This window comes from Triplophysa dalaica, chromosome 8, assembly GCF_015846415.1.
Source record: "Triplophysa dalaica isolate WHDGS20190420 chromosome 8, ASM1584641v1, whole genome shotgun sequence".
Taxonomy (NCBI): domain Eukaryota; kingdom Metazoa; phylum Chordata; class Actinopteri; order Cypriniformes; family Nemacheilidae; genus Triplophysa; species Triplophysa dalaica.
The window spans coordinates 4,741,559-4,760,391 of record NC_079549.1 but is presented as its reverse complement, the minus strand read 5'-3'; the positions used below and the strand labels follow the sequence as shown (position 1 = coordinate 4,760,391).

Sequence of the window (18,833 nt, the reverse complement as noted above, 5' to 3'; positions counted from 1 at the left end):
TCATTAACACTGCTTTACTATGGTAAATCAACCACACCGTAACGTGAGTGGACGAATCGCACGAAGAAAATACACATCCAGCACATTTTACAGAGATATCATTGTGTATATGCCGATGCATGTAAAAAAATGGATGTTGCGTTAATTGCGCTCAATATTTTTAACACGTTAATCAGAAAAAAATGATTGCATGCATTAATGCGTTAATGCTGACAGCCCTAGGACATTTATAAATGATTTGTGCGGCAAATGGATTTCCGCAGGGATGTGTTACACGCTTATGCCTCTTATGTGTTCTAGACTACATTATTCGTGCTAGACTAGATTTCCTATTCAGAGCTTCTGTGTGGGTGTGGATATTTTATAGCTAGGCAAATTCATTTACTGTAGCTCTTAGGTATAAGAAACTCTTTCTCTGTATTCTGCTGTGCTTATGGCTTTTGAATAGCTTCCTCTAGCCTGTTGCTCAGCATGGGTCATAGCACAACATATAAAAATTATACATATAAAAACATGAAATGTTTCATGTTCCTATAAAATAAACTTTATCACAGCATAGACGGTTTCATCTAAACAACATAAACAAACATTCGTGACCCAAACTGAACTTCTGGTACACATTCACAAACAAAGCAAAGCAAAAGAAAACTAGAAGATGCGTTACTTGGCTAAACTTATCTCTCCAATATTTTGAATTTAGAATGCGATACCAAGCTCAACCGCTAGATTTCAATGTACCACAGTGTTTTTTTTAATTGGTCTTATGGCACGAATATTGTTGTTCTGTGTCTTTGGTGTGTTATAAGTTGCCCAGAATGTATAAGACTCGTAAATTTGCATGATGTTCCAAATATGGTTAAAGGTACATATGCTTGCAGTATTCGACTAATCACTGCGCACTGGTTAACTTGCCAATCATAGCACACCTCACAAAATCAACGCGTTTCAGAGGCGGGGCATAGGGGAGATACAAACATGCATTTTTCAACCTTAAATGGTGTATACACATTGCATTGCATCTAAAACAAATGCTAATATTCATTTTAGGTCTCTCATACCCCCCCTTTAATCGACCGACCAACAGGACCCATTCAACAAATTGGTATTTAATAAAATGAACATTCAACTAAATTCAACAAATCGTTTATTCAGTGCTATTTTTAGACAGTAATGTAATCATACAAATTAATTGTAACATCAATTTAATAAAATATAAATTGTTCAACAAATATGAAGTTAACTGGGGGTCAGGCGCGAGTGCGTCCGATGAAACGGCCCATATACATAATCAAGTGAAGGCATCTATTTTGCAACTAACGGCTCAGCCCACCCACCCCCACCCACCCCCCACCCAACCGTTCAAAGCACTACTGTGGCTAACACAGGTATACAATGTATTTTTGAAATGCGCTCCGTAGAGCAGTTTGTCCGTTCAGGGCTACTGTAGAAGCAACATGGTGATTTCCATGTAAGGAGACCCACGTTGCATGTAGCTCATTCAAAGGTAATACACACATAAACACTATCTCTAAATTATCAACATGTGATTTACTGAAGAAAATACATCGTAATCGTCTTAAACACATGCGCGGGTCACTTTACGTCCTCATCTAGTGTGCACCCGGGTCCGTGTTACTTTCATACTCATGCGAACCCCGCCACAGTTCGAGAGCAACGGAACTCAGACCAACTCCTTCATGTAGTCTCGGGTTCGGTAGCCAGGTGCGCACCCAGGTTCTCTTGACAGCTTTCACATTAGAAATTTTTCATGCGAACCGCGCCCCGTTCCGAACTAAACTTCAAGTGTGAAAGCGACCCAAGGAATAAATGTAACTATAATTATTGGCGAAATCTTCATGCATTTATTTACTTGATTTATTCTGTGACATCTTTATTGAACATTCAATCCTAACACCGGTAAATTCATTCAAAAGTCATTCATTCAGACAGTCAATCAGTCAGTCATTTAAAGAGTCAGTGTGTTGCATGGCCTTCAGGAGCACCACAGACAGCCATGCTCCTCATACTAAAGCTCCTGTAAGATGTTAGATCAGACTCCTGATTCTCCAGCCCATCATTCCCGAGCTCTCCGACTCTAATCAATAGCTCATTCTAACTCACCCGCTTAACTCCAGGACTCAAGGATATCTGAGATGAAACAGGAAGCCAAAGTAAATCCTTTCTGTTTTCCTAAAGTCTCATTGGAGAGGAGCGTTTGTGTAAAAGCATGTGTGTGAGTCCTGAGAGAATAATCTTTCAGTGTAATTTTCAATAAGAGAAAGAAAATGCTGGCGCCTCGTGCCTGCTCACGGCTCATTTCAATGGGTGAGATTAATCATCTCTATCACCCGATCCAAGCACAGATGGATCGGTCTGCAGCAGGGCTCAATGCCCATCACAGTGCAGGCACAACCATGTGAAAGCCAGCGGGGGGGGGGGGGGCGACAGAAGGAATGGACTTAAACGATTGGACACTAGGGAAAATTAAAGCTCAGTAATTCCCATCAAGGGATTCTTTTAAATGGCATCCTCACTTAGAATTGTCCAAGGTGCTAAAATGGTTCAATGTACGTCTGATTTTGCAGTTTGCCTTCCTTTCTATTAACTCTATGTATTACACACAAACTGAGTAAGATGATTTTAAATTACTCCCACTGTGACCTTTGCTTGCAGATATAGCTGCAACAGAGCAGATTGCAGAGATGCTGTTGAGAGCAGAGGAATTCTGGGTACAGAGACAGACAGACCCCTTAGCCTCGCCTACATCAGACGAGAGCTACACGGAAGCCAACCAGGACAGCAGCCTGCCTGTCAAAAAACTGTACGTAGATGCTCTTGTGTATTACTTTTTAGGATCATGTATAATGTACGTTTTATCAACTGTCATGAAAAAACAAAACACATGATTATAAAATATAAACAATGTTGGAAAATATGAAACGTTTGGAATCGCCTTGGTATTGAGAGTGATGGTTGAAGGTTTTTCTTTCAGGGCGACTATGGTTCTACCCATTTCAAGGAGGGACAGTTTGTTGGAGAAGGAGGCGATGTTCAGGGATACAGGAGGAGCATTGACCAGACAACCTTCACTTGATAATGGGCTTGATGGAGCGGTTCCCAGCACAGGAGGAAAACTGGAGCAGGTCAGAGGACAGATGGAATTCTGGGAAAAACTGCACCTCAAGCGTGTCTAGCTTCACTATTAAATCCTACAGTGAAGTGAAAAATGTCTAAAGTGTTCTTGTGCGGGTACACTCTTAAAAATTAAGGTGCTTAGAGGTTCTTCACAGCGATGCAATGGAAGAACCATTTTTGGTTCCACAAAGAACCATTCAGTCCACGGGTTTTTAAAGAAACATCTCTTTCTTACCTTTTTATAATGTGAAGAACCTTTTTTGCCACAATGAACCTTTTGTGAAACAGAAAGGTTCTTCGGATGTTAAAGGATCTTTATGGAACCATTTAGACAAAAATGGTATCGTAAAGCACCTTTATTTTTAGTATTTTGTACTGTTGCTCATACTGATATATAGGAATTTAAGTGTTGATATATGTGTGATGCAGTTTAATGTAGGCCATTGAAAAACTTTACACTTTAAACTTTACACTTGCTTTAAACAATTCTTAAATTTCAACTAAAGAGCTTGGTTAAAACCAACAGTTTACATATATTTTAAGTCTAAATAAAAATGGAATAGATGAATGCCTTTGGGAAAGTCATGCCCTGCTTTTGAAGACCAGCGTGTTAAATCAGTCTTTGTTTAAATATAGAAAGACATGACTTGATAATCTGTCCTGCACACAGCCTGACCACATTGACCCTAAGCGTGAACTCTGACAGAAACTGAAACCAATGTGCTGAGCTTATAGAAAATTGTGGATTTGGATGAATTTTTCGGTTCGATTTCAAAGTGTATTCATTCATAAGTGAAACAGAGATTTGAGTGCGACATTATTGGTTCATATATTTTTTAACATCTTGCTTATAAGCGACAATCCTTTTTTGGATTTAGAGTAAAAAATATGTTGTTAAGGAAGCACATGGCACATCAGTGTTCTAAATCTTGCTGTACTCTGAAGCTTACACTGTAATATGACGATGTAAAATATGGCTATACATGTTTAATTATATATTTCAACATAGATGGCAATAGAGAGGGGGAAATTACAGATTGCATCTTTAAGTAAATTAACATGTATAAGACCAGAGGCATTTAGTAAAAAAATCATTAGAGACATTTTTTCTTCTATAAATCATAAGCATAAATAAAAGAAACCAAACAAAAAAAGCAAGAAGTCCATATTTTTTGCGATGCTTTATTGACTTTCCTCCTTAAAATAAGATTACATACAGGTTTAAAATAACATGATTATAAATAAACTCTATATCTGCTATATTTTAGAAAAAGAGTCTATTTTATTTGTCATATCGTCTCTGAACATATGAATAGACTGTCTCTGAATTGTTAATGAGGGATGTTTTGTGTTGTGTTTCAGGTGAAACTAATGCCCCCTGCTCCTAATGATGACCTCGCATCCCTCAGCGAGCTCACGGACAGCAGCCTGTTGTATGAGATGCAGAAACGCTTCGCCAACGACCAGATATATGTATGTAAACACATGTGAACTCTCGCTGAGTTGTTGTAAATACAGTAAATATAATCTTGCTGGGCTGTTATAAAGCTGACAGTTTGTTATTCAGAATGATTTACCATGTCATTTCCTGAAGTCACAGAATGGAAATGAACTCTCAGTTAGAAACTCAATCCACCGTTTTAGTTCCCTGACGGGGCATGACTTCAGGAAGAGCTCTTTATTCTCTGTCTCATGCCGCACTGAGGGAGGTGACGCCCGGATGCTGATCTTTTACCATGCCATCCGGTCCACTGTGTGTTCTGGTCTCTCACACACACATACCCACTGCTGCTGACTCTCTTCTCTGTGGTCTTGGATATTGGCCAAGGACCCTGTTTGTAGGCTGGCCAGGGTCTGGTGTCTGGATGGCAGCCCTTTAGGTCTCACTGTATTCAGGCCAAAGACTCGAGCCAACCCTGGGGAGATGAAAAGACATTCTTACATTGACTCTGTAAACGGCTGCTGTTGATACTGTTACTACAATGAACGTTGGTGGTATAAATCATGGCTTTTGTCTTTGAGTTTTGGCCTTGATACTACTGTGATCCAACGCTGGCAGTAGTACCACTTATACCGAAGAAATTTGTTTCCTTTCTGTCACTGCCACCAAAAGGCTATATTTTTAGTTTAAAATAATATTTTTTCAGATTTCTTGAAAAGCAGTGAATACGAATGTCCGAGGCTTTGGATAGAATACATGTAACCGTTTACAAAAGTGTACTCCGTTCATTAAAACATCTATTCCAGCACACACATTTAAACACTTTTTTCAGATGTGGTTCATCTATGTCATACTGAATAATAGAGCTTGAATCTTGTGAAACAAGACAAAGGACAAAATCTATCTTTCTGTTCATTTCCTACCTGATGTGAAAGGATTCGAGCAGGCGGGCTGTCATGTCCGGTAGTTGACGACACACTGTGCCATTTCATGACTGGAGTCAAATTTATGCTTAATGGCTGCCGCTGTTCTCACACTTTACAATGGGCTCCAATGAAGTCTTCCTGCTGAGACTGATATGGAAGTAGATGCCAGAGATGTGGGGCCTTTTGTGTTATGCTGTAATGGGACCTAATGATGTCTGTCATTACTGCGCTGATGGATGGAGAGGCTGATGGTTACTGATCATTTAAAGAGAGATGCTGAACGGGCACTTTATAAGTGACCAATGATCCATTTATCTCTCAGTTATTTCACCTGCAAACGTACAAACCGTTTATTCCAAGATCAAATCGAATGCCTTGGAAGATGTACTGTTATACATCCGATTGTTGGCAGGGGTGGACTGGAAGAAAAATCGTCCCTTGCAATTTGTGGGCCACATCGTTAAGTCTCACGACCGGGGGGGGGGATGTTTAGGGGTTGGTGTTGCGTGCATTCGCATTTAAAAAACGTCCGTCTGAACAACCCAATCGTCCATTCGAAACGACCGAACGCCAGATGGCCAGTCCGCCCCTGATTGTTGCTCAGATGGGTCAGAAATGTCGAACTTAGACTCGACCTTGAAAGTGAACTTGTGTCACAAAGATTTGATTGTTTTCTCTATTCTTGTACTAAAGTCTGATTGAAGTTTCCATAAGTATATTTAACATGTGTTGTGTGGCAAACTGTGCATATATTGAGTGTGCGACAGCACTACATAGTCTGTATATGATCTATGAGACTAAAAGGTTTTTGACCTTCTTTTTGCCATTGAGAGCCCACTACACTAATGTAACACAAGCTCTAACATACAGCCCCTGGCCCTTTATTCCCTGTGGACACTGCTGTCGTCTCAGTGATAACAGGGCCACTTTCTATTATCCAAGCCTGTTATAGGGGATTATCTGTGTTCTGAACAGAAGGAACGTTGGGCCTGACCCAACAGTACAGATCCTTCTCCAGTTGACCCTTATGGGAGAAATGAACAGCTGACCTGTGCGAACACCTAGGGCGCAGCAGAATTTTAAATGCTGGAGAAAACAACATAATAGGCTGGCATCGTGGATCAAGGTCTGGGTTGGTAACTACGGTTAAAGGTTGTAAGTGTAAACCCCTCTTGGTGCCCCTGAGCAATACACTTAACCTCAGGCTGCTCCAGGATGAATGTGTCTGTAAAGCATGCTGTTACAGGGATGAAAGACCATTGGCTGAACGTGTGATGCATATGGACACGATTGAAATCCACGATGGAGTCCAGACATTTTTTCTGAAGGTCTGGCTATGCTAGACTAGGTTAGGAGTAAACTTGTGTCTCCTCTTTCCAGACCTACATTGGACACATTCTTCTCCTCATCAACCCTTACAAGGACCTGCCTATCTACTCTAATCTCGTAAGTACATCTACATGATTTCTGTATTGTTGGTCTAATGTGAACATCAATTTTTAATAAATCACCATTGTTATTTGAGTCTGTCTCATTCTATCTGGCAAATTTATACTGTTTTCTGGTAAGCACAGCGCACATTTAGTTGTTGCCGGACTTGATCTCGATAAATAATTCATGAGCTTCCTGACAGTGATAGCCTACTCAACATACAGCGCCCACTTCCTGTGCCCTCTTCATTTGCCCGTCAGATCTCCGCCCCCTCCCTCCTCTCCTTATCTCTGTATCTTCTCATCTATTCCCTCTCGTTCCTTGTTGCAAATTCTTGTCAAGTTTAAAGTGGTAGCTTACCCCCAAATAATGCATTTATTCACCCTCTGCTGTGTCAAACATGACCTATTTTTTGTCCGTGGAAGACAAATTGAGTTGTGTAGCAGATTTTCAAGCAGCATTTTACTAACATTGAAAGTGAATGGAGACTGACGCTATCATGCAAACAATGACTTGCGTGGGTGAATAAACAAACAAAAGACTTCAAATACGACACTTGTATAGTGCTTTTGGGCGATTCTTACAAAATCTTGGTTTCGAGATGTCAAACGTTATTTTCCTAAAAATGAAACAAAAATATCAAACAAGGACGTCAAAAACTGTCAATAGCATGCTTTGCTAAAAAAAAGTGAAGCAATGATGCCTATGCAAGTTAGTCATATTTATGAATAATATCTTAATAGAAAATTATACGTCTCATTTTTTAAATATGTCGGTAATGAGAATGATTATTGTACACAGCATGACAAGAGAATGTTAATCTTTTAATAACCTTTAAAAAAATAGAAAGTAATCTGTTAACCTTATAGCAATTTGAAATGTACTGGCAGATGTGTTTCGTCACATAAAATCAAACTTAATGTAAATGTCTTTGTGTGCGTAAACAGTCCTTTAAAATTGTAATGGAGGGTGAGAATATCAGTCATGAACACTTTTTTTTCCACTTTTACCTCATTTCCTTATGCATGAATATTCTTTTAATAATTTTTTTGTCATTTGAGAACGTTTTAGAATATTTCAAGAATATTTAAATTTTACTCAATTTCAGCACTCAAACATCACGTGACACAATACGGTAATGAGAATTTCTGCAGAAAAGGCAATGAATTACATTTGGTATATACTGTTTATGTAATTCATTCATTCTTATCTTAGAATTGTGCTTTGTGTAAGGTAGAGTACACACAATTATGTTTTTTTTTTTTGGTGTTGGTGCCAATATACGTGATAAATATATATATTTATGTAGAATGACCATTTTGGTGCCTGTTGTTGTACGTAAAAGAACGTCTTTGACATTTATAACATGTGTTAATGAGGAGCAAATGAGGACAGCGTTTTGAAGGCCCTGTCTGCTGTCCATACTGATACATCTGGTTGTCCACAGAAGATCAGAGTTGATGTGAACGCACTCATCAGGGAATCACAGCACGTGCTGCTGGCCACTAGCAAAAATAAAACATGACAAGACAACCATCTGTCCTCCGTAACGCTTTATTGGCACGTGAAGGAGATCAGAGGAGTAGATGAAGCGCACACACTTTATAAAACTGGTCCTCTGTGGATCTGGTGGACCGCCTGTCCCGTGCCGGGCCCTTGGATCAGAGACTCATTTCAGGCATGGGTACTCCTGTGTGTCCACCACAGTGGGGCTCGAGAGTAGAATGACGCAGAGAGAGAGAGACATATGTCCCGTCATCTGTGATGGCCACAGACCACCCACAGGCTGACGTTACATCATCTAACACCCTTTTTTACAAACTTCAGTGTAATACTTTTCAATAAGGTTGTATATGATAGGCTAGCAAATAACAATATACCTATAGGAATCCCTCACTTATATGAAAACTTTAATGTATGGAGTAGTACTTGTACTCCCTGTTGAAAAGACCAGCATATGCTGGGTTAGGCATGTTTTGATGCTGGTTTAAACTGGTCATGTGCTGTTTCATCACCAGTTTAAAACAGCCAATGACCAGCTCAAACCAGCACATGACCAGTGTAAACCAGCACAAACCAGCATCAAAACATACCTAACCCAGCATATGCTGTTCGTTTCAACAGCGCTGTTGATAATTATTAGTTTGTTAGATCTCGTGTTGTTGTGTACAACCACATTTTATTCTGTAAATTGTAAGGAAATCATTTTTTTTCTAACTGTCTGGATACATTGCTGTACAACAGCCACTCTCTGTCCTTTCTGTGTCCTCCGTGTTTCAGTCATATAGCTTGTATTGAGTGTGTGTGTGTGTGTTGTGTCTCACTGGTGAAGGGTAATGAGATCTCAGCATTTGCCTTTTCCCCAAATGGTCTAAAATTTAGCTTACTTTGCACACACATTTGCATGCTTTATAACAACCTTCCAGCTCTGTGTGAGGTCACGCTATATATTTCACGTTTCGGTTTTGTAAAGATGCAGAGACAAGAGTCTTTCTCCCTTATTACACATATCACACATACACATATCACACGTATTTGTGTCGAACACAATACAGCTGGTCTTGAGTAAAGAAGAAGTACATTTGCATGTCTGTATTGAAATACGACAACTGAACAGGTTTTAGTGTTTAGTTCTGTAGAAAAGATACAGCATCAAATTCAGAATTTAGATAGATGGCAGACAGAAAACCAGACACAATACAGTATTAAAATACAAAACTGACAACCAATCAGTTGGATTTGGCAGATTTTGAATGCTGAACACTTTATCAGTGTACTGTATGCCAATGAGAGATTTACCAAATGGTATGCTTGTTTATTTGTTACACACCTGAGGGTAAGATAATTTACAAAACAAAGTTTAATGAAAATAAAGAGTTTAAGCATGTACATTAAGTGGTTCAGAATGAATTCATTTGAAGATCGGACATTTTTATTTAGAGCTGCGGAAAGAATAAATAGACCATTACAAAATTTCAATAAACCAGCATTTATAATGTGCTGAATTTGAACAAAATCAAACCTCAGGAGTGACATAAAGTCATCCAACAGCAATGTCAAAGACTGACAGCATGACAAGACACATGGAAATTGTCATAAAACTCAAGGTTGTCAATCAAGTAATTTTGAACTTTTTCTAAATATAGGTCCAAACATTACTGTTGTATTGCTTAAAAGTGAATATGAAATTGGTTTCTTTGCCATATGTAAGGACTGAAAAAATACAGAACATCTTTCCTGTTATTTTGACCCGTTTCTCCAGTTTTCATTTTCTGCAAACAAGTGCAAATAGAAACAATATTGGTATTTGACATTTGGGAGAAATATTGTTTATTTAAAATTTTACCTAAGCACATACCTATAAATGGTCAATATAGATGTTTTTTAAATAATTTTTAAATATTCTCTTGAATGTATATGTTTTTATACATATAATGGTCTATTATAATGTACTGTATATGTTTGTAACAAACCCTAACCAAAATGTTTGGGACTTGTCAAGACAGTGTTGCAAACTCTGTTGTAAGGTCCACGATCATGTTAAATTATGATTGTTTTTCACATGTCATACATTTAGACTTTTCTCTCTTTCTCAGGTCAGTCAGTTGTATCTGAGCTCCAGTGGACGTCTCTGTTCCTCTCTCCCGCCTCATATCTTCTCCTCAGCTGAACGTGCTTATCACATGATGCTTCAGGAGAGACGCCCGCAGTGTTTCATCATCAGGTACTACTACAAAATACATAACATTTCATTACCACACCTGTCAGTCGTTCCTTATCATCTTTTACCTTTGATTTCAATCTTTTTTCTTATTTGAAACCTTTACAATGACAAAAACATTACATTTTCTTAAATCTGGTGTTATTAAATACAATGACGGATTTAAAACTGTACCTTTTCTGTCGCTGCGGTGGTACCCTTAAAGGTTAAGAGAGTGGGAGAAGAAAAACTTTCAGAGGTTTTTCATTCATGCGTTGTGGTGCTTTAGCATTAATCACCTGCAGAGGGCACTGATGCTCCATAGAAATGTACTAAAATGCCTGACGTCTTCTTTTACGGAACATATATCTCGTAATGTTGATCTTTAAAATATTTTGCAACCAAAAAATCGTGGTCTGAAAATAAACGTTTAGCATTTTGTCTTCAAAATCTTTATCAAGTTACTACAAACTACTGGAAGAAATGTATTGGTTCAAAAGGTGTGGGAACTTTGTAAATAAACAGAATAAAACATACACCCAGATTTTCTTGTATAAGAGAAATTCTACCTCTCATTTATGCACCAGCTTGCAGTTTGTAATATCCGTCCACAGCTCTGTGGTGATCTTGTGTCAGTGGAGAGGTGCAAATGGGGTTGAGGGTCCCACCCCAGTACTGGGACTCCTGTATCACCATAGCAGCCCCTGTTAAATGCTGTCACCGAGACAAATGTACTGGGGACGTTGTAAATCCAAACCTGTTAAACGCTCTTAGGGAGATTAATGGATTGTGGGTCTGTGTAGTAGCTGCTCGATGTCCTTTTCCGCCCCGGTCATCTCTGATTGCAATTAAATCCAGTTTCACATTCTGATGCTCCTTCATTGGCCCGGTCCCCATGTTTCGCTGAGCCAGAAAGGATCTGGCAGCTACTTTAATGCCCTCTCTGCATGGGCTATCCATCACACGCGTGCACATCCCGCAGGTGAAAACAGATCGCTGCGGACACAGTCCACTGACTACAGAACCATGGAAACGAAAGTGGTGGAATGCAGGATCAAGGGGCTCATGTACACACACACAAACACCCACTCGCTGATGGCTCAGGAATGCATTGTGCCCTTGAGTTCAATTACAACCTAGAATAGACTTCCTAAAAGAAATGGAAAATCGGAGAAAAAAACATCGCACCCTCCAGAAAATGATTAGCGGGAGGCCAAACGACCTTTAAAAACCATCTGCTCGGGCCGGTTTTCATCTCTTCGCTTGCTCTCAGCGGGTCTCCGTAAGGAACCAGGCTCTCCGCGCTGCACATGGAGATGTTAGTTATCGCTGTGAGGTGTTTGACTCTGCTTTATGGCTCATTTTAAGAGGTCGTAACATCGAACAGTGGGGCAATTAATAAAGTTAGCGTACATCATCACGGAAATGAGGTGGCACCTCATTATTCAGCAAGTCTACAAAAGCCCTTGTTAGTGGTTCGGCTGGGATGTGGATTAACACCCTGTCAATAATGTTGGGGAAAATAAATTAACAAGTCACAGCGTGTCAGTCACAGTTTAAAAAACTCACTACTGTTGCTTTGTTGCCAAACCTAATTAGCCGCTTATGTAGATAGCATTTGAATCAGTGCTCGAATTGAGGGGGGGACAGGGGGTTTTGGATGTAATGGGGACACATGTGATGTAACATTAGAAGTAAAAAAAGTGGACTTGGGTCCCCCAGATAACTCCTAAATTTTCAAATCTGATTACATTTACATAGTTAAGAAACAGTAAATTTGGTGAGTTAAAGGGGTGATATGACACGGCTAAAGCGCAAAATATTGTTTGTTTTAGATGTAATGTAATGTGTACACATGATTTAAAGGGGTGATTTTTTTCTAGTTTTACACAAATGTAACATAAGGTAATAGGGGTCCACATAATGTGTCTGTGAAGTTTCAGCTCAAAAAAACACCACAGACCTTTAATATACCATGCGCTGCATGCCCTCTTTTGCATGAGAGGAGAAACGCACCGTTTTGGTGTGTGTCTCTTTAAGTGCACTGGAGCTGCTAGTCTCCGCCCCCTTTTCAGCAGAAAACACAGCCAGGGCTGTGAGTCTGTGCTTCCAGCGACAGAACAATAAAGTATGGTCACATAAAGCGAACAAGAAACAAGGTCTTGTCTTTTTGAACAACAAACATATTGTTTTCGATAAGCACACCGGTTTCCCCCGGGGCCATTTGCGAAGAATGTGTCTGTTGGTCCGGTCACGACCGCATTCGGGAGAGAGAATCGGGTCGCGTGTTTACAAACCATTCACACAGTTTTCTGAAGTGAAGATACTCGATACTAGAACGCATCACTATTTCTCTACGTCAAATTAACGTTACACAATCCCGTCGCATGTTTACAAGCCACAGACATTGCTTTCTAATAGTGAACGGACAAACGTGTCACAGTGACAATTTATCTACTTTAAGTTGCCGCAGGTCCCTGGGTACTTACAATGTCTTTATTTGCAGCTTTGCCTCGTCAGTGTGGAGGATTCCATTGAAAACTTAATAAATCCATTGCTCTCTTGTCTCCCGTGAGGCTGGGAACATTGTTCTGTGTTGGTCTGTGCAGCCAACAACAGAACGGTTCGTAAGCTTTGCTACTTTTTGCCATGATGTTGGAACTTCACACATGTGAAAACAACAATGGCGGCGGCGCAACGGGTGGACACGTTCAGAACAAGGGGCGGAAATATTATAATAAGAACGGCTGCTTATGTCATTAAGAGAGCGATTTCTGAAGCACTCATTTTCTCACAGGATTGAAGAGATTAAAAAAAAGTTAATGATTTGTCTTTTTTCATGTTTTCGGAGTTGGCAGATGCACAAGACACCCGATTTTAGCATTTAAACATAAAAAACGTCTGTTTTTTATAAAATCACACCTTTAAGGTTGAAAACCGCATGTATTTTCAGCATACCGTCCATGTTTGTATCTCCTCTTTGACCCAAATTTCTGAAACGGTGGATTTTTTACAAAGCTCATCGCTTTGAAAAACGAGGTGTTCTATGATTGGCCAGTTAATCAGTGCGTAGTGATTGGTCGAATACTGCAAGCGAGTGACGGAAATATGACCCCTCTTATCATATTTGAAACATCAGGTTCCGAAGCAATTGTACTGACAGGTATGCACACCATACTTGCGTATACATTTGGGCGATCTTAGTCAACTCATACCACAAACTGACATAGATTTGTGGGGGTTGTGGTTACACGAGGAGTTTCATGCAGGTCTGGGTGAGCATTCGCTTTTAGATAGAATGCATCTTTTGTTCCAACACTTTAATTTTTTCAATTGTACTTGTCTAATACATGCATGGGCAACTTATAACACACCAAAGACACAGAAAAACACGTATTTGCACCATATGACCCCTTTAATTATGTACAATGAATAATACAATTTATACAATCGTGTCTGTAGAAAGAAAAGAAAACACTTTCAGTTTAAACCTGTGTGACTTATGAAACCTGTCGAGACCCTCCAGGTCATATTCAAAATTAAAGTGACCTCATGTTCTTTATGAGAAATATAATTCGTTTTCTTTTCATTGTGCCTAGTGGAGAGAGTGGTTCTGGGAAATCTATGGCCTGTAAACACATCCTGAAGCACCAGTCTGCCCGCTCAAGTTCCAAAGGCTTCGCTTTAGAACCACGCATGAAGCATGTAAGTCTGTCTGTCCTTTACATCTAGATACACTCACACAAACATCTACAAGCTGACAATTAAGAGTACAAACAAGAATTAGTTTTTTTTTTTTTTGTAATTTTCTGTCTCCTAACTTGACACATTGGTCTAGGTTTACAACAACAACAAATGTAAATGCAACCACAGAACCAGCCAAACAGAACTTATCAGTTGTAAGATTTTGTTGAGTCCAATTTAAGTTTACTACACATTGTAGCTATAGCTGTATAGAACAATAACGTTTAAACTACTGATCATGCCAAGCACATTCATTTACCTCAAACGTACGCAGTGCTAACCAAATATTAGCATTTTCAATGTCCTCTAGTTTAGTAGCTCTTACATTGTTTTTATGTAGTGGTTGTGTTTGAGGTATTAAACTTTCAGTTGTTGTTTGGTTAGCTTTGTAATCTAGACCGCTCGAGGTATATTTGTGATTAAGTTGAGACTTATAATAGCCTCAAACTGCTGTTATTTTTTATTTTTATTAAATGTTTTAAATGATTATCTAAAGGCCCGAAGCAGGCAGCTAGTGCTTATCGTCGAATATTAACTAGGCATGTGTTGGAAGCCAATGACTTTATATCCGCATTCAGAAATGACATACAGCAGTTTTATGACCGGGAGCAACGGCTGACATTATTACACATGGATACATTTGTGTGTGTTCTTAACACTACAGTTAGTAGCTTAACACTCGGGATGAAGGGTACATTTTAACAGTGGTAGCTTATCGCCACCTTCTGGGGAAAAGTTTCACCTGCACAGATAATATAAAACATCATGAATGGACTGGCATATTGTTTGTTTTTAGTTATATCTGAGAATCCGTTTTTCATGAGCTGGGTTTGCAGTTGTTTTCTCTCAAAATGCACACATTTTAATATAATATAAGGCATTTTAATAAAAGCGACTTAAATAACGTATTTTAACTAAGGCATAGTCCTCGCTTAAGCTAAGCTTTGTCTGTGAAACCAGACCAAATCATAGTGAACATTTATGTATTATAATTAATGACATCACAATCCTCACATGTTCGGGTTGGACAACATTTCTCTAATATACTCGTAGTTCGTTGCATGCATAATTTTGACAGATCATTATTTAATTTACATTTACATTTACGCATTTGGCAGATGCTTTTATCCAAAGTGACTTTCATTACATTAACCTATACATTTATACTTAGGTATTTGCAATCCCCAGGGATCGAACCCACAACTTTGCGTTGTTAACACAATGCTCTTACCGCTGAGCTACAGGAAAGCTTAATAGATAATACATAAGACAAATATGCAATGTTAGATTTTGTTTTTGGATTGTCAGACTGACATTTTTTGGAGAGGCCCAAGGAAAATCTGGGTGAAGACTCCTGGCTATGTAGAATACTTTAGATATAGCACGAGCACTGAATTTATCGTAAATCACTGTTGCCATTCATTTTGACTAAATGAATAGAAAGTATTTTCTAATAATTATACAGCCTTTGCAGTATGAGCATCTACAATGCCTCATAATGCCCAGAGTGATTGTTTCTATATATATTTCCAGGTAAATGCCATCTTGGAAGCTTTTGGCCACGCTAAGACTCCGATGAACTCCTCTGCAAGCCGGTTTATAAAGTTAATCTCATTACAGTACTGTGAGAGAAGAAAAACTCTACTCAGAGGTTGGTCATTCGTGTGTTGTGGTGCTTTAGCATCCATCACCTACAGAGGGCGCTGATGCTCCACGAAAATGTACTAAGATGCCTGACGTATTCATCTCTTTTTCTCCGTGCTTTTAGCTCGTCTCTATACATATATGCTGGAAAAGTCAAGGGTCATCTGCACACGGCCACATCAGCAGAACTTTAACATCTTCTACTTGATGGCTGAAGGACTTTCAGCTGAGGAGAAGAGTAATCTGTATCTCAACAATCTCCTGGCACATAGGTAACACGCACACAATGCAGTATAGGTCTGAATATCTTTTTTATTATACTGTGTTTTTTTTGTTGCGAGAACACACCATTTATCCATACCATCCCATACAAATAATTTAATTTTAGGTAAGAAATGAACATGTAAGACACTGGCCATCGTCAATTATGTATGAAACTTTGTTGCACATTTCCATCAGGATTTATTAAAACGCATCTCATAAATCCAGCTGATTACTCGTAACTCTTTGTCAATCAAAGTTATGTCACATGGGGAGGTCAATGGAAGTTTATGGTTAAAAATTGAAAGTTCACCTCTGTTTGACTGAATTTTTGAGTATGCTGCTGAGAGTTTGTACATGTCCAAAATGACTCAGGGTGGCACTGCCATCATACGAAGTCTTAATCCAACATACTACCTAAATCATGTTTCTTTAATGATGTTTTTGCCATCGTTGTGTGTCTCTGCAGATATTTGAGCACAGCGGCTCCAGATGAAACTCCTGCGGTCGCTACGTCATGTCCTCAGAGCAGAGAGAAGCTCTTGGCTCTTAAACAGGCTTTGCGTGCCCTCGGCTTCAACAGACTGGTACACACATGTTTAATAACACATGCATCCTCATACGCACGTATGCGTACACATACAAAGATGCACATTAACTCCATGTCTCCTCCAGAGTTTTTGCACACGTAAATAAAATACACATGTCTTTGCAGAGGACACACATGAATACACATATTTAGTAAATGGACACAAGTAATGGGCCAAGTTGTGACATAAAACCTTTTAATGGAGCCAAAAAATGGTTTTTAATCTGTATATATTTATTTAGCCAGCTTTTGGATTGCTTGGCCTGAATCACATCATTACTTTAAAGCCTCAATAGACTTTGTGCTTTACTGTCTACTCCAACGTAAGCAAAGTGAATCACCTTTTAAGTGACTCGCATGTAGACGGTTTGTACAGTAGCCTTGTTTTTTGGAGTCACAAGACGTTTTGTTCTGACTGATGTAGGTTTACATTAGTTGCACAGTAACTGCATTCAGTATTTACAGTCAAACTTATTACAGCATGTCTACAGACTGTAATAACACACAAGACAGATCTCTATTCACCCCGAAGCGTACCTCAGTCAATCTGCGTGTTACAGTGTGTTATTAAGGTTGTGTAAAGACGAGTCCTAGCGTATCGCATAGTATTTGCTGCCTACTGTTTATTTCTGTACGTGTATCTATAGTACATGCATGCAAATACTTAAAGGTCCAGTGTGTCATTTTTTGGAGGATCTTTTGACAAAATTACAATTAACATAGCTGTGTCTTCAGAGGTTTCCTTTCATAATGAAGCATTATGTGCGTATTACCATAGAATGAGCTATTTCTATCTACATACACCGTGGGTGTACACTGCTCTACGTTCGTAAATATTAATAATTTATATAATTTGTCCTTCGGCAAAGATCGGATAATGTGTCGATATCTTAGTGTCAACCACCGTAGTGCTTCGAAAGAGAGGGAGTTGTGCAATTCGCGACCTCACCGCTAGATGCCGCTACATTTCATACACTGGACCTTTAATGTGCGGCATGGATATGTTGTTATAACTAAACGTACATAATATCAGTCTACAATCTTGAGCCTTGAGATTTGTGTTGAGTTCATACACCCACTTTCAGACAGACATGGTGTTCTAATCCTACTAGGAACCTGTTAATCTGCTTCATTATAGAAGGATTGTTCTTTCTTTCCACTAAGTGCACAACAACCCTCACAAAAACACACACACATTAAAGGAACAGTTCACCCATAAATATAAAGTATGTCATCATTTACTCTTGTGATTTCAGACCCGTATGATGTTCTTTCTTCCAAAGAACACACCAAAATATGTTTTGCACAATGTTGGCAACCGAAAATATGCGGAACCTATTGACGTCTCCGTGTTTGTACAAAAATTCAGCGGGTGCCAATGTTGCTGTACTAACATTCTTCAAAATATCTTATTTTTGTGTTCTGCAGAAGAAAGAAATTCTTACGGGTTTTAAATCAAAAGAGGTTGAGGAAAAGATGACAGAATTATTATATTTGGATGAACTATCCCTTTAATGTTGTCAAAAGCCTCACATCAAAAACGGCAGCAAAAATGCCAATTTTTTACTTTCATGTGGCTCCTGCTATTTTGGACCCTGCCCACAAGTATACTGTGCTGTGCAATCCTTCCTTTTTCTTCTTCTAAGACCTGCACAAAAGTCCTTGATCCAGTCTGACTCATAACTTTGTGTCTATGTTAGGAGGTGGAGAATTTGTTTGTGGTCCTCTCCGCGCTGCTGCATTTGGGAGATCTGCGCTTCACCGCCCTCACAGACGCTGACACTGCGTTTCCGTCCGACTTACAGATGCTGGATAGAGGTCAGTCATGCCAATGTGCACGGAGGCCACCAGGGGGCGATCTACTCCACCGGGAAGCCTCAAATGAGGGGAGGGAGAGAGATAGAAAGTGGGCGGGTAGCTACGCAGTTAGAATTGTGTCACACATCATCCTGGGTTGTTTAC

At 39.3% G+C, this 18,833-nt stretch overlaps 1 protein-coding gene across 5 annotated transcripts in view; it reads left to right on the top strand.

The window, feature by feature from the left end:
• Positions 1–18,833, top strand: part of myo16 (myosin XVI) — a 158,896-nt gene that overhangs the window by 76,481 nt on the left and 63,582 nt on the right. For all 5 annotated transcript variants that reach the window (XM_056754901.1, XM_056754900.1, XM_056754899.1 and 2 more), the window contains exons 9-18: positions 2,674–2,821; positions 2,993–3,143; positions 4,498–4,608; positions 6,883–6,948; positions 10,530–10,657; positions 14,233–14,338; positions 15,911–16,028; positions 16,146–16,293; positions 16,752–16,869; positions 18,572–18,689. In XM_056754901.1, coding sequence (XP_056610879.1) covers positions 2,674–2,821; positions 2,993–3,143; positions 4,498–4,608; positions 6,883–6,948; positions 10,530–10,657; positions 14,233–14,338; positions 15,911–16,028; positions 16,146–16,293; positions 16,752–16,869; positions 18,572–18,689 — 1,212 coding nt within the window. The remainder of the gene's footprint in view (positions 1–2,673; positions 2,822–2,992; positions 3,144–4,497; positions 4,609–6,882; positions 6,949–10,529; positions 10,658–14,232; positions 14,339–15,910; positions 16,029–16,145; positions 16,294–16,751; positions 16,870–18,571; positions 18,690–18,833) is intronic.